At 39.4% G+C, this 15,887-nt stretch overlaps 1 protein-coding gene across 2 annotated transcripts in view; it reads left to right on the forward strand.

The window, feature by feature from the left end:
• Positions 1-10,249: 10,249 nt before the first annotated feature.
• The window catches only part of ywhae2 (tyrosine 3-monooxygenase/tryptophan 5-monooxygenase activation protein, epsilon polypeptide 2), a 33,735-nt gene continuing 28,097 nt past the window's right edge, over positions 10,250-15,887 (forward strand). For both annotated transcript variants that reach the window (XM_036580579.1, XM_036580578.1), the window contains exon 1: positions 10,250-10,461. In XM_036580579.1, the coding sequence (XP_036436472.1) occupies positions 10,398-10,461 (64 nt within the window). In that variant the 5' untranslated portion in view covers positions 10,250-10,397. The remainder of the gene's footprint in view (positions 10,462-15,887) is intronic.

Genomic DNA, 15,887 nt, shown 5'->3' on the forward strand with positions numbered 1-15,887 from the left:
CAGTCCAGCTTTGAGCTGGTGCAGAGTAACGAAACCTGGTAGTGAAATCCGAGTTGTGTGGCCTTAGTTACACGTTCAGTTAGTTTAGAATGCATAGAAAAAGTGGCGTCCACTGACTTTTCATCGACTCTGCTGTCAAATTGAACACGGTTACTGAGGCTACGTTCACATTACCAGGTTGATCAGATCTGATGTTTTCAGGGTTTGTGTGGACACAGCCTGATCAAATCTGATCTTTTCAAATCTGACCTGAGCCACTGTCATATGTGGTCCTAGATCGGATACGTATCCAATTCGTGGCCCTGCGACCTTAATGTGACGCTCAGATTGGAATTCATGTGCTTTTTTTTCCACTGTGCGTGCGCCGTCGTTCAGCGTTACCATGGCAGCAGCACCCGAACAGAAGTTAAAGCCTGTAAATGGTGGAGAAGCAGCTCATCTCACCTTTTTCACCTTCGTCTCACTTTAATAATGAACTGCTGAGAGCTGATCAGAGTTAATGATCTTCTCAGTGAAGCTCGTTCTGCTCTTTAGTTTGTTTGCTGATGATGAACGTGATTCATTCACGTGACGTTACTGAATAGGATGTGCTCATGGGTCATTTCGGGACGCCTGTTCGTTCACATTAATGACAGATTTGAATCACTTATCTAAATGAGTGTAAACCATCCAGTCAGAGAGATCGGATTTGAGCATTGAGGCTTGTAATGTGAACATAGCCTTAGATATTTTTACATCTGTCTTCTTGGAGTTCACTACATTTCTGATGTGATGTCACAGGTAAACCCAGATGCGGCTGAGTTGTTTTTACGGTAGTCCTGTGATGACGTTTTAGCTGCCATCTAAATCATTTGAATTAACATTGTTTTTTTTATTCATTGTATGCAACTACTAAAAGTACAAGCCTAAAGTGACCAAACTGACTGATTAGCTGTCTTGTTTCCCAACTGTTAGAGGCTCCCAACTGATGACAGAACAGCTCAAAAAACAAGCATTACACATTACTCACTGCTGCCCTGAAAAGGTGTCACCACCAGGCAGAAGCCTTGTTTTTTTTTTAACGACGCATCTCGATAAATGTTTTTCCGCTTTTGCTTTTATACATGCGTTTGCCTCAACCCAGCGGATGATTCACAATTCAGTGTTTGTCGTGACGTAAACATATAATTGTGAAAGAAATCTGGAAAATAATTTGTCAGCTCAAATAATTGCGATCAGGCGAGTGTGCAATAATTGTGACAGGCCTATTTTAAAGGTTGAATTACAGACGAATTGATCGTTGTCAAAGTTCAGAAAGAACAAAGATAGAAAAACGTGTTAAACGAGCTTCAGAGAAGGCAAGAAACTACACTTAATGGCACATAATGTGTTCTAAACTAGCAGAATCGTAGTTATTTTATAAAATGAGCCAAATAATGCTTCCAGTTATTCCTTCACAATGAACTGTGCTTATTGCTGTTGTGTGCTTAATGCTTATTGTTATTTGTCAGTGCTTTAGCACTTCTGGACCATCCATATGATTGTGTGTGTTTCTTTATTATTTCTGTATTGTGTGCTGACGTATTTCGGAACACTACAGAAGAGTTCTCATGGCGCTGCACGTGTCAAAAGATGCATGTCTGTCAATAGTGTCTGAAGGCACGGGCGTAATTGTTGGAAAGAATGAAATGTATGTCATGAAATTGTATTGTAAAGCTACTGGATCAACTCCCTTACACCTTTTTCCAAGATTTATATTCATCTGTTTTTTGAGTGGGACCATAATGTTTTCCATAGATTTTTTTTTTCCTTTTGATTTTGATACAGTGGCACTGTAAGTGTAGGTTACATATACAGTTGGGACGAAAAGCTACTTTGAAAAAATGATAACTCCAGAAAAAAATTAATGAAAATTGCTGATATTGTCATTATTTAAAATCAGTGATTTACTACAGTTATGTATTTAGGACAGTTTCCAGTTGTGCTAGAAGGAGAGAAAAAGCCATGAGCACTCTTCAAACAGTCAGTTTTACAGGCATAAAAACAAACACGAAAGGAAAATGTTCCCATTTATTAAATAAAAAAAAACCAACACTGTAAAATTTATGAATATTGATGGTATTGATAAATCTAAGTATAGGTTATGTATATGATCCTAGTTAAGTCACAGTGCACATTAGGATTACGCAACTGCTTCCATTATTCTCTTGTTGTCTATTCTCATATGTGTCTTGGTGTGAAAACCACTGTTTGTACCCCAAGCTGCTGTCATCCTTTTCTTTCTCCAGCCTTATCTCACTTGGCTCTGCTCAGTGCAATGAAAAAAAGGGCAAAAACTGTACAAAGGAATGAATGACTGACTTGAATTGGAGACCAGTGGAGAGAAAAAGAGAGATACATTATTCCTCAGACAGAAACTGTATTCACTGACTGACTCGACCACTCTGTTAACGTCGTAGAAAAAGAGACTGACCGAGAGGCTTTGGTAAGCTTGTACACAAGCTTTTGTTTGTTTTTTTGTTTGTTTGTTTTTTTTTTTTTTTTTCTTTAAGTGCTTGTGTTGCACAGGAATGAGAGTCCCTGTGCTTCCAGCAGGTCTATGACTTACTTTGTCATTCATTACGTATTCATATGTGACTCTGAATTGTATATTGATGCACATAATGCTCTCTTTGGGGTTATTAGATACATAAGATTCTATTTCTTCGCAACTCGGCATTCAAAGTAGGGCTGTCACTATCGATTATATTGGTAATTGTGTAATTTGCCAAACACTTTGTTGGTTAATTTGTTTTTTTGTTTGTTTGTTTGTTTTTTTTAAAGCCAAATGAAAAAAACAGGAACAACAAACAATAATGCACAAAGCAGCGTCTTTCAGTGATTCCAAAATCGACAAAAATAAGGCCTTGAAAATACTTCATACGAAAAAAAATGTATAGAAATGTGTCCGTCCATTAGGCTGTAAGAAGAAGACTAGCAGAAGAATTTAAAATAAGCATTTCTAAGGTGTCTGCAGGTATCAGCAAATTTGATTTAGTGCCAAATGTCAAGGCCAAAATCTGAGAGACTTGGAGAAATCATAAATGCTGTTTACTGCCCCTATGATAATGCTCATTTTACTCAAGCATATGAAAGGGAATTTCAATGTAAGGATAGTGTCAGGCTAGCGGTGGTGTACATTCACTTCCCACACAGGGGTTTAATGCCACTTAAGCCAGGTCATGTCTTTTAAAGACATTTAAAGCATGTGAAATAAACTTGTAACAGACATTAAAGTGTCATATTCTTTACTTTTATCTAAATATTATTGGAGTAGCCTGTTAGTGTGTTAGTTTCTATTTGCACAATTTGTAACAGCAGCAAACACTAACTCCAAACATATGTGCATTCATGAGATCCTGCTTGTGTGGGTTTCCTCCCCTCTAGTGAGGCACACAAAGGCAACTTGAGTGCTAATGGCTCCCCCTTGTGGAGAATCTTTAGACTGCTGTACACAGCTTTACAGTGACCTGCAGCTACCCTGTTTATCATTCAAACTTTTAAACTAATCCTTAATCTGTGTAATCAGATAATCAACGTAAAATTTCATCAGGTAATCGTGACAGTCCTAATTCAAATGCAGAGATGTTGAAGCATCTGTGGTTGACTCGTCTTCTGTTTTTAAGTATTTTAATGTTTACTCACCTGATCACATCCAAGCCACTACTTTGCCTTTACAGAACTGATAAGTAGGTGATTTTGTTTCATTATGAAAAAGGAGCTTTTGTCAGGAGGTCTGTTGTTCATTACTGAGGTTAATTGTGCCAACCTCTAAATTTTGCTCTCCGTACTGAGTCATGACATTGACATTGACATTGATGATTGCCTCCTCTTTTCTGACTTGCATGACTGACTGAGAAACCTCCCTTTTGTGTCTTTTTATTGTTTTATACCCCAAAGATTATTCTCTTCCATTTTCCTCATGTTGAAGGAAGACTGAGGGAAGGGCAAAGCAAAGAGAAAACCTTTCTGAAATTCTGAAATGTGCCATTGTAGTATAACTATATTATTTGAAGTTCAAATTTACATTTTATGAGGCATGTAATATGTTAATATACTTAGTAAATAAAAACCTATTAGTGAAAACTGATGAGTTCTTGGTGTTTTTGTTTATTTGTTGGGTCAGAATGCTTGTGTATGAGGACTAATATGGTCATTCAAATGTGCTTTTTTGGTCTATGAAGGTTTTCTTTCATACATATTAAATTATCTTGGAAATAAGGCAAACCAACTGGCCTAATATAGTCTTTATGAAAGAAAAAGAAAAAAAAATTTAAAACCCTGTATTATAAAGACCTGTGTCTTTATTGAATGCAGACTGGAAGGTACCCGCTAGGATCTTGCTAGGATCTCCTGCTTAGAAAACATTTTCTCATATATATTTGAAAAGGACCAGACTGGTTTCACAAAAGTAATTCATGTTTATTTTTGTTTATTTTTAGGACCCCCATTAGCTGCTATTGCAATAGCCGCTATTCTTTTTGGAGTCCAGCAGACATACGATACATTACAAAATGTGCAGTAACAATCAATGAAACAAGTCATACAAAACACGAGTGAAAAATAAAAGTAACAGAGAAAACAAAAATGGAAAATAACAGGACAATTTAAACCAAAAGAACAGTAGAAAAACTATTGAAAACACACAAAGAAAAGGTCATTTGGTATATCTCACAAAGTCCTTAGCCGACTCTGTTCTGGTTAGCGTCTTCATCCCTGCCCACCATGAAACTCGAAACTCCACCATAGTGTTATTCCAACTGTCAAGGACTGATCTACCTAACTGATCTTTAGATTTGTTAAATAGTGTCTTTTTTTTCATCAGTTTTTTAAACATTATTTTACCCTCAGTTTTAAGCAGTGAGACCAGAAGGGAATTCCACTCCTTTACAGCTCTATGAATTACTGTTAGGTAATTTGAACTCATTTTTTGTCATATATCTTCTTGTATGTGATAATGTTAAATGTCTTCTCAACGCAATTCAGGCTTTCAAACAGCGTGGAATTAAAGGCCTTGTGCTTTGTGTAGATGCAGAGGAAGCAAACGACCGTGTAGAATGGTCACTTTTCTTGTTTTGGAAAAATGTAACCTTGGTGGCAGTTTTATTAAGTAGGTGAAAGTGTTATATGAAGATCCCAAAGCAGCAGTCCTTACAAATGGCATTAGGTCAGAGTCTTTCTTTACATAAACAGACAAGACAAGGGTTTTGCTCTGTCACCCTTTTCTCCTTGGCCATTGAACCATTAGCCGAGGCGATGAGAACAGAGAAATCTGTTGAAGGATCGTGAACTGGTGCTAAATATCATAAAATAACCCTTTACACAGATGTTTTGAGACCTCAGTACCAACCTTTTATTTAGCTCCTTCTCAGGCTATAAAATTCATATTATGAAGTCGGTAGCTCTGCCTGTAGGTCGATTAAGATCAATACCTACCATTACCCCCCTACATTTACTTATAAGTCATGTCGAGGAGAATTTCACTATTTCCCATGGAAGCTAAATAACGCTGTACTGACCTGTGGGTCACGTGTGTGGGGCCTCCTGCATTATGTGGATGCGATTTCTGCCTGAATTTCTTGTCTGTTCAGACGCTTCTAGCCAGACACTGCCGGTCACAATCCTTAAGCACCCGTGGGCTTAATGCTATGCTGTCCACTGTTGCTGTCAACTGTTGGTAGTAATGCCTTCTATGCCGAATTCCCGAAACACACGTGACACTGTGGATCGAGGAATGTTAAATGCCTGACAACTTCGGAAATGGAACGTCCAACCGTCTGGCACCCACTATCAGGTCTCATTCGAACTCACGTCGCCTTGCCATGAGCACGCCGGCCAGTGTTCAACCTCCTTCACAAGGTAACACCTCACAACTTATACAGGTGTGGGCGATCTCAAGCCGTCCCCTGAGGTAACACCACTTCATAAGCAATTTAGAAAAACTGCTATTCCATGATTTTTGGCACGTCAGTGTATACACACACACACACACACACACACACACACACACACACACTTGGTTGGAAAAGATAATGCAAGACCTCGACCAATGGAACACCTGGTTGGGACTTAGCCCTTCTTAAAATGAACATTTTACCAAGACTTTTGCGCCCAATACAGATGATTCCTGTTCTGCTTTCTAGTAAGGTAAACCAAGACCATGTTTTAAAGTCTTTGAAGACTTTGATGTTTTAAAAACTACTGAGATCTATGGGTGGCTTGGATTTACCAAACATTAAACTTTATTTGTGGTCTGGACACTTAAAATACATTTTTGAATGGGTTAACAGTGAAGCAACCTCTATATGGTTGGACCTTGAACAGTTCCTATCTAGGTATCCCATCCCGACCTTTTATTCGTTAAAAATTTCAAATTAGTTTGGGAGCGCTGTGCTAATCCTGTTAAGGTATGGCGGGCTATACGTTGCTTTGAAGGAAGTTGACCTCTGTTCTAACTCCAATTATTAATAATCCTGACTTCATGCCAGGTAGCTCTGATGCAAAAGTGTACAAGTCAGGTTCTCTTACCTATTGTTTTGGTCATGTTATATGGTACAGGAATACTGGGCTAAGGCAGTGCAAGGAATCAGGAGTATCTTTAATACTGAAGCTGATTTATATTCGTTTTTTCTGATTCTGGGTAATCCCAGTAGGAAAGTAACTTCACTGAATGAAAGTGTATGTACAACAACAACCTTTGCAGCAAAGAAGAACATTTTACTACAGTGGATTACTGAGAAGATTCCAACTGTGGGTGGTTGGCATCAGATATTAGAGCAATAAGCCATGAGAGGCTGTGGGTTACTGTGATTTTATCACGGGGAAGGGTGTTGTTTGGCACAACACGAAGAATTTAAATATTCCTGAATTTAAATATTCCTGTATTTAAATATTCCTGAATTTAAATATTCCCGAATTTAAATATTCCTGTATTTAAATATTCCTGAATTTAAATATTCCTGTATTTAAATATTCCTGCACCCCAACAATGCAAAATATCGCTAAAAATGGTCATTTGGGATTCATCTGCATTCATACTCGACAGGCAGTGCCCTATTTGACTGCAGAAGCTAGAATTTCTAAACTTAATGTTACACAGAACACAATTTAGTTAGGGAGTACAGGGCCATTTGGGATTCAGCCTGGATTTGATGCTACTTCTGACTGAAACACAGACATTTAAAGCGTGTAAACCATTCAGGTGACATTCTTTAGACTTTTATATTGCCGTTCTTCAGTTAATCATATCGTAAGTACTTTAATTCAAGCCTGTCATATTAACTTTGGAGTTGTTTAGCATGTTTGCTATCTTTTAGCCTGTTGGCTAGCTGAACCAGCCTAGTTCTAGATTTAAGCAATAGAACACGAGAGGCAGTGTGTTATCGCAAAATAACATCACGAGTTCTACGGCGAGTTCTGTAGATCATCACAGCCGTGATGCTATTCGCGATGACACACGACCTCGAGTGTTCTATTTCTTTTATACAACAGTTAAATAAATAAAGTAAGAAATTAATAAATTGGGCCGTAAACGCGGCATTTAATATGTTTTAATGTCAGCAATTCCTTCTGCCAAATTATAGTTCTTTAACAAACAGCTTGTAGCTACATCAAAGTAACAAACTCGCTGCACAGCTGGCAGTTCGTTCTCCAGCTCCTTACACTGAATTCCAAAACTGTCATTAACACTGAGCAGCTTTTCAGTCAGAAGCTGCGACAGAAGAACAGCTAAACAACCTGGAATTAGCCAGAAATGACCCAAATACCGTTCGCCAAAAGTGTAGTCTGATCTTCAGAGCCTGACCAAATCGGACTGAGCCATGAAACTGCTGCAATATCAAGTTTAGCTCAGTTTTGTCAATTTTTGCCAGATCAGTATTAATGTTGTTTTGTTCCAGCCAGTCTGTAAAGCATCTTACAGCCCATTTAGTTTGGCGAATGGTATTCGGTTCATTTCTAGCTGATTCCAGGTTGTTTAGGTGTCCTTCTGTCACAGCTACTGACTGAAAAGCTGCTCAGTGGTGATGACAGTTTGGGAGTTTAGTGTCGTCTCATCTTCAGAGTCTGACCAAATCGGCTTTCGGTCAATGTGATCTTAAAAGTGTCCATTTTTTTCCTTTGTGTGCAAAGTAAGAAGTAAAAACGTTCAAATGGCTTGAGCGTCTCCTACAGCCGTCAAAGTCATTGCTTAGCAACAGCGTCTTAGCGGAGTGATACAGTGTTTGTGAAAAAAAACGTGATGTTATGGCGAAATAAAAGCACGGTTAGAATGCTTGTCAACCAATCAGCTTGCATGGCCGGAACTAACTGTTGTATGAAAGAAAATACCTTTTCAGCCCCTGAGTTTAAACAAAAACAGGTTCTTACTTCAACAGTACACTCGGTGCTCCGTGCGATCGGCATTAGAAAAAATTAATCCATTAACAGCAGAAGGGTTTTTCGTGCCGTGGTGCAGTTATACAGAGTTCAGTTGCTGTGAGGCGGTCATAGCCGTGGTATATCGTGGATTTTGCAACGGCTTTGATGCGGCTCAGCCAATCAGACTTTAGGACCGGAACTATCCGTTTTACAATAAGAAACTTAATTCCACTGGAGTATTTAACCTGTGCACTCCATTCTAATACAGACCACTTCTGCAAGGTATGGGAGGCTTATATTAACTCCATTGGGCCTAATTTAGCATCCATTTTAATAGTGAGGTTTCAGTGATCATTAGCATCAGTAACAAGACCCAGTGTCTTTTGTTTGTTTAGCCTAATCTTGGACTAAATTGCAGTGCCGATGGTGACTTGACATTGGAAGTTCTTTGTAGTCTATGTTTGGACTTAATCTGGGTCTGGGAAGCTACCCTTAATGTCCAAAAACACCCAGACACACCTTTTTGGTGAACATCTTCTTTTAAAATGTTAAAGGTGCAAAGGTGTTCAATTGCACTCACACAACTTGTATCTCCATAGAAAAGCATTGTCAGTACAATGTGAGGAGCTGGAGCAGTTCACCACGCCCAGTGCCAAGCATCAGCTAGCACAAAGATGGTCCTTCAAGGGTTCTTTACAGGGAATTGTTCTATTTAGAACCATTTCATGCTTAAATGGTTCCTTGCACAGTGAAATGGTTCTTCAGATTGATGGAGAATGTGTTGTATATGGTTCTATATAAAACCATTTCCAAAAAGGTTCTACCTAGAACCATATATAACACATTCTCTATCAATCTGGAAACCATTTACGCATAAAATTGTTCTACATGGAACTCATGGTTCTACACAGACCCATTGCCTTGAAGAAACCATTTTTTTTAGCCTAGTCTTGGACTAAATTGCTGTGCTGATGGTGACTTGCCATTGGAAGTTCTTTAAAGTCTATGCTTGGACTTAATCTGAGTCTTGGAAGCTGGCTCTTAATGTCCAGAAGTCCTTCCTGGACCTTCTTGGTGAACTTCATTACTTTAAAGTGTTAAAGGTGCCCACTGCTGACATAGGGGTTAAACTGCACTCACAACATTGAACACACAACTTGTATCCCCTTAGAAAAGCATTGCCAAGCATCAGCTAGCACATAGATGGTCCTTCAAGGGTTCTCTGGTACAGGGGGGTTCTATTTAGAACCATTTCATGCTTAAATGGTTCTTTGCACAGTAAAATGGTTCTTCAGATTGATGGCGAGTGTGTTGTATAGGGTTCTATATAACAATTTTAAAGCTTCTATGTTGAACCATATACAACACCAATCTGAAGAACCATTTAGGCATGAAATTGCTCTAAATAGAACTCATGGTTCTAGACATACCTATTCCCTTTTAGAACCATCTGCAGAGGGGTAGGCCTCAAAGATTCTCCAGCTGTGGGTTGTGAAGCAGTGGTAATGGGTTCTCTGGAGTGATGGAGCCCCATCTAGAACCTTTGGAATGAGCCGGAGTGACCCAGAACTAATCATCCAACATCAGTACCAGACCTCACTAATGCTCTTTTAGCTGAATGCAGTCAAAGCCTCACAGCAATGTTCCAACACATAATATAAAGCCTTCCCAGAAGGGTTACTGCAGCAAAGGGAGGGTGACATCAGGTTAAGGTCATAAGGTTATCCCTATGAATAACCTTGAGTAGATGTCTACAGACTTTTGGACACTGAAATGTACAACTAGTGGTGAGGTTCAGGTATTGACCAGACCCTATGAGTGTGTGTGTGCACTCTTCTAAGCCCGAGTGCTGGTGTATGTGTGTAAGCCTTCCCGGATAGAGTTAAGTCGCCATCTTTAGAGCAGACCTACCGGTAGAGTGGGAGCTCCAAGCCGCCGCCGCTGCTCCACAGACCGCCGACAGAGCCTCACGCACCCGCCCAGCCTCGCTCCAGCACCGCCTGTCCCCAACGCCCAGCGCCATGGCAGACCGAGAGCACTTTGTATACCAAGCGAAGCTCGCTGAGCAAGCGGAGAGATACGACGGTAACGTAGAAGTTTGTTTTCTTTCTCTGCTGCTCGGTGAACATTGCGGCATCTGCTCCACACGCACGCCTGCGTGATAGCGAGCCAGCTAACCTAGCTAGCTTAGCTGCCTCAGTTTCAGGCCTTTCCCCTTCTCTCCTTTTGGACACTGGGTTTTATTATTGATTAAGGAGCCTGTGTGGATGATGTTAAGCCTTTTTTTTTTTAAATCGGCACTGATTTTCTCTTATGTTAACGGTCGTGGCGGATGAAATGGGAGGGGGAGCGACGTTACTGTTGCTTAGTTTTGCTGGACAGGCCCCATGATGAGCTACGGAGTTAGCGTCTTAATCGAATTTTCCGTTCCACCTTAAATGTTGCGGCAGTTACCGTAACATTCGGCCCCTTGTGCCGGCGCCAGAATGGAACTGCTGCACCATTTTAAGGTGGAACGGAAAATTCCGAATTGTGAGCGAACTGGTGAGCTCAAACTCTGCTACTACTATGTAATTAGCAAGCTAGCATCGCAGAGCTGCTATATAAATCCCAGTATCGTCCATTTGAAGCATCACAGATAGGCAGTGTGAGGTCGCAGTAGCGTTATAAGTATAAAATGAACCATTTTGGACGGTCGTGATTAGTGGTTGAGATTAGATTAACGTTAGCTCGCAGACTATAGCAGCCTGGATGTGACTGAGTCACGTTATTAGCCAGGAGCTAGGCTAGCTAAAGGTCCAGATTGAGATGGCAGGCTTTGTCGTCTGCTAGAAACTTAGAGAGACAACCTAAGCTGAAGTTAGTTGGTGTTACCAACAGGCAACAGCGCTGTGAAATAAAATAAGTCTGAGATTTTTTTACACTTCAAGATTTGCAGCAGCTGCGTAGCGCCTGTGGATTGGGTTTCAGGTGGGATCCAGTAACACATGTTAGTTAGTTAGCTTAGCCTGCTAGGCAAAATGATGCTGGCTGCATAGCAAGAAGAGCTGGACGATGTGGCAGCGATATCACGATACTTCAGGAGGTTTTTTGATACACGATGCCTCACGATATTTAAGTTACTACAGACAAATTGGTGCCACATTTTAAAAAATATCAAAAACTATACCTTTAATCACCTGAATTCAGCATTTCATGCACTAAATCCAACATTGCCAGATATTGTGATGTAATTTATCATGATAACGATAGTCAGATTGTCCAGCTATAATAGCAAGCTCAGCTGATTAAACAGTGTTCGAGTCGTCATATGTTTATCGTTAATGTTTAGTGTTTTAAAGTCATGATGTTGCACTTTATCCCCATTTTTTTGTGATGAAAATGGTGAAATCCAGCCAGCTAAGTTGTCCAGTTGTCTGTAATATGTGATAGTTGCATTGCAGCGCCTTTACATGTACATGAATTTTATTTATTTTGTTTACCCTCTGCTTCATGACGAACAGAGCAAGCTGGCCAGTAAACTTCTAGTAGACTAGTTGGAAAGCTGGCTAGTCCTAAGCTAGATAAATAAGCAAGCAAGATTAGCCAGCTGTTCATCTTTAAATGGAAATTCCACCAATATTTAAATTTTTAAAAATAATTCTGTCCATGAGATGTAAACGTTCAGAGCGATTTGATGTGAAGTGGTTGATTGTAGAGAAACCTACTGACTCTGATTTCTTTACAGTGGTGCTGAAGGGAACCAGGGCTCACAATGTCTCCAAAACAAATATAGCCATTTTATTTACTGTCCAAAACCACCAGTGAACCTACACTACACAGTTTTTTATATGCAATGTTGATGGTAAAATAGTCATAATAAGTTTCCTTTTGGGACTGTTTTGCCTTACAACACCTGCATGTACTCCTCCGCCATCAGTGGATTGAAATAAATGGATTAAAGCCAAAACTTTATCATAAAACAAAGTGTCAGACATCTGGCAGCATGTATCTGACCATTTCATGTAATCATTTTCTCTGAAGGAGCTCTTAGAGGTGGACGTCTGGTTCCTGTTACCACCACTGTGAACAATTCTGACTCGGCAAGTTTCTCTAGAACGGAGCATTTCAGACCAAACCGCTCTGAATGACCTTGTTTACCTCTCGGTGATGTAATCGTGCAGAAATTTAGAAAAATTGGTAGAATTTAAGTTGAATTGAAATGGTTTGTGCGGTAAATTCTCCTGGATGCTTCTTTAGTGCAGTGATTTCCTTAGTAGCCACTCTTGGAACAGAAGCCACACCCTCAAGTGACATGTATTCATTTATGCTTTAGCACTGACACAGCAGTTCTGGGCGACTGTAGAGAGGAACCTTCGGCCTTTCGAGCAGCGCAGAGAAGCCCACACACTAGAGATGACACGATACCACTTTCTTTACCAGCACTGACAGCTTGAGTCTTGGCAAATACCTGTTTCTCTTTGGAAACTGTGAAGCTTTAAAATGAGCTTTTTTTATTGAAGCATGTCACTTAAGATGAGCATCTAAAAGTGGGCCATCATGCTCAAAATACTCTAACACTCTGCTAGCCCACAAGAGGACATGCTGCCTTCAGGTCCAGTCAGTGCGCCTGAACCACCTCACAGTGTCGTAATTGCTAGAAAGCTGAAAACTCAGATTTTCAAGTTGGGGGAGTTATTAAAATCTTGGTGGCTGCTGATGTTTGTTTTGTAAATTGGTTGTTATTCAGTTATTCAGCAGCCATGCGTGAACAGAAGTCTTTATATTCTCATATCATCGTCGCATCTTCACAGTGGAAATGTTCATTAATACAAATTTTTCCCAAGTAATTTTAGTCCATGTATCCTGGGATTCTGACACATTGTGAAGAACAGCTGCTATTTTCAAATAATTTTTTAACAAAAGAAAAAAAAGAGAGAAATGGAGGTTTAAGGTTTTATTCTGACGCTGACGATATAATATGTGATTCAATGCTTCTAACTGGATAAAACTCACATTAAGCATCCTCTGCTCTTCATTTTCTTCGAGTAACACAAAATAACTTACTCTGTTTGATGACAGAAAAACAACATAAAACAAAAAATACTTTTTCTTTCCAACTAAAACCAACACATCATGTCATATTTGTCTTTTGAACTCTCAAGTAGCAGCATCTGAGGAGCTTTTGAAAGCAGCTATACGTGGCTTAACTACATGACCCATATAGGACATGTGGGCTGATGGCAATATCTAATATTTTTTAATGAGCATATCTGCCAATGTTGGTGCTGATTAAAAAAAAAAGTAAAATGTAGAAAGTGGGACCACCTGGAATGAAAAAAGGAGCAATATGCAGATATTTTAGCGTAGTATCCCACCATCACCTAAACATTCTGCTTTTTTAGAGTACAATAAATACTCATCAAATCATCAAAATCATCAAAAAATCATCAAATATTGGTTTAAAATATCAGTCACATCAGATATGATCCCAATATCATCACGCATTCTTAAAGCTCGACTACAGACACGATTTAAGTGCAATTTCAGAGCAGATTTGTTACAGAATTAGATTAGATTCGTACTTTTGTTCCCTGCAGATACCAATCCAGCATTTTTCTGCTGATATTGGTGCAATATTGATACCTGGTATCGTCAAAGAGACAGAAACGGACCGACTGTCTCTGAAGTGCACGGCAATAAAGCAGTCAGTTGCCATAGCGATAAGGCTGTCATCACTGTCTAAATCACTGTGTATACTGTGTTAAGAGGAGGGGCTGGATTCTCTCTGTTTTCTGCTCTGAATTACCAGCAGACACAGAGAGGGTGCTGTGCAGGCTTTAACGTGTTGGTGCAGGTTCGGTCACTTTCTAAAATCTAGGTCGTGGAGGAGAAAGTGCCATGGCTGGAGAGACCATTACGAAGATGCTGAGGGTCGTTCATAAAGCAGGATATAAATCATAATGTTTCATTCATTGTTGCTGTGTGGGTGTTTGTGACATGCCCATCACTTTGTGTTGTAAAAATGACGGCAGGTTTATTTCTCCCGTGTGTCTCGTATCAACTGGCTGGACGATACATTGTCAGTATTGATTGTGATATTGCATTTCATTTTTCAGCCTTATTTTTAGTGAAATATTTGATAGATATTGAGCAATATGTCAATAATAATGGCCATTAAATAAATGTTCCTGTAGCCAATTTAAATGGTACTCCAGGACTTGCCGGCCAACCACAATGTATATCATTTACTGCTGTTTTGTAGGAAATAAGGATGGTCTGTTAAGGGAACTATGGGCTCATGCCAATATCTGGTATTTTTCATATATGTCTGCTCATTCTAGTATAGAAGCATTTATAAAATGTAGGAATTGGGACTAAATCTGTGCAAATTTGCGTTACAGAGAAATATAAAGCATTCATTTTTGTAAAATGCAAGAAAATGAAAAATAAAATGCAAATGTTTTAGTATAGTAACCCAGCGCTGCCTAAACATTCTGCTCCTCTGAAATTCAATAAATACGTCAAATGTCAGCTTATCAGAAATGTCAAATTTAAACATCACTCCAAAAGCAGTTATCTGGCAATATAATTCCACTATAATTCAGATATCATCATGCCTTCCACTTTAAAATCCATAAAAACTAAATCAGCAGCAAGTTTCCTTTCTGGAAATGTGCTTTCTGTCTGGGTCATGTTTACAACACAGTTTGGTGTCATTTTAAGAGAAGAAAACGGAGCAAAACAAGGAAGATCAGGGTTGTAAAACATTGTTTTAGCGTAGAGTAGCAGCACTCAAGAAGCATGGGCTCATTCATTTTAACATTATTAACGCTAGTTTTTATTTTTTGTAATTTAGTATTTAATCAGGCAAATATCATCTGATACCGTGATACCAATAAATGGAGCCGTAGCTCCAGCCAAGAATGATTATGATAGATGCCTCTGTGAACAATACATGCAACATTTTTCTAGTTCCTCTGCAGTTAAGCAGACAGTTTAAGCCTTAACGGTTCTTGGGGGTCCTTGCCTAGTCTGGAATGACATGTTTAGGAATTGACCAGTAATTTTTGTTTGGAAGGACTTCGTGTTCTTCTGTGAAACAAGACACACCCTTCGCTGCCTGCTGTAATGGGTGTGTTTCGTTTCAGTACAGATCCACTCTCAGCCAAAAGCTGTCCTTTTTCTCCTGACCTGCTCCACTACCCTTTAAATCCTGCCCCTTTTTATTCAAAAATTTGACCAACAAAAGCCTTATCCCTTTTTCAGAGGCAGCCTTTTTATTAGGGCCAGTATTCAGACTTTGTCAGCTGAGTTATAAAATGTTGTCTTTCCACATTTTTGTCATAATTGGAGCTGGAAGCACCAATATTCAGCCTAAACCCTCGGCCCACCGTAAGGTATGGACAGAATACCATGTTGTGATTATTATATATTGCGATATGCTGTAATTTGTTAAAATGCACTGCCAAATTAATAATAGGACATGGTTAAAAATTGACATCTGAGATCAATATATGCTGATCAGAAAT

The sequence above is a fragment of the Colossoma macropomum genome, unplaced genomic scaffold, assembly GCF_904425465.1.
Source record: "Colossoma macropomum unplaced genomic scaffold, Colossoma_macropomum, whole genome shotgun sequence".
Classification (NCBI taxonomy): Eukaryota; Metazoa; Chordata; class Actinopteri; order Characiformes; family Serrasalmidae; genus Colossoma; species Colossoma macropomum.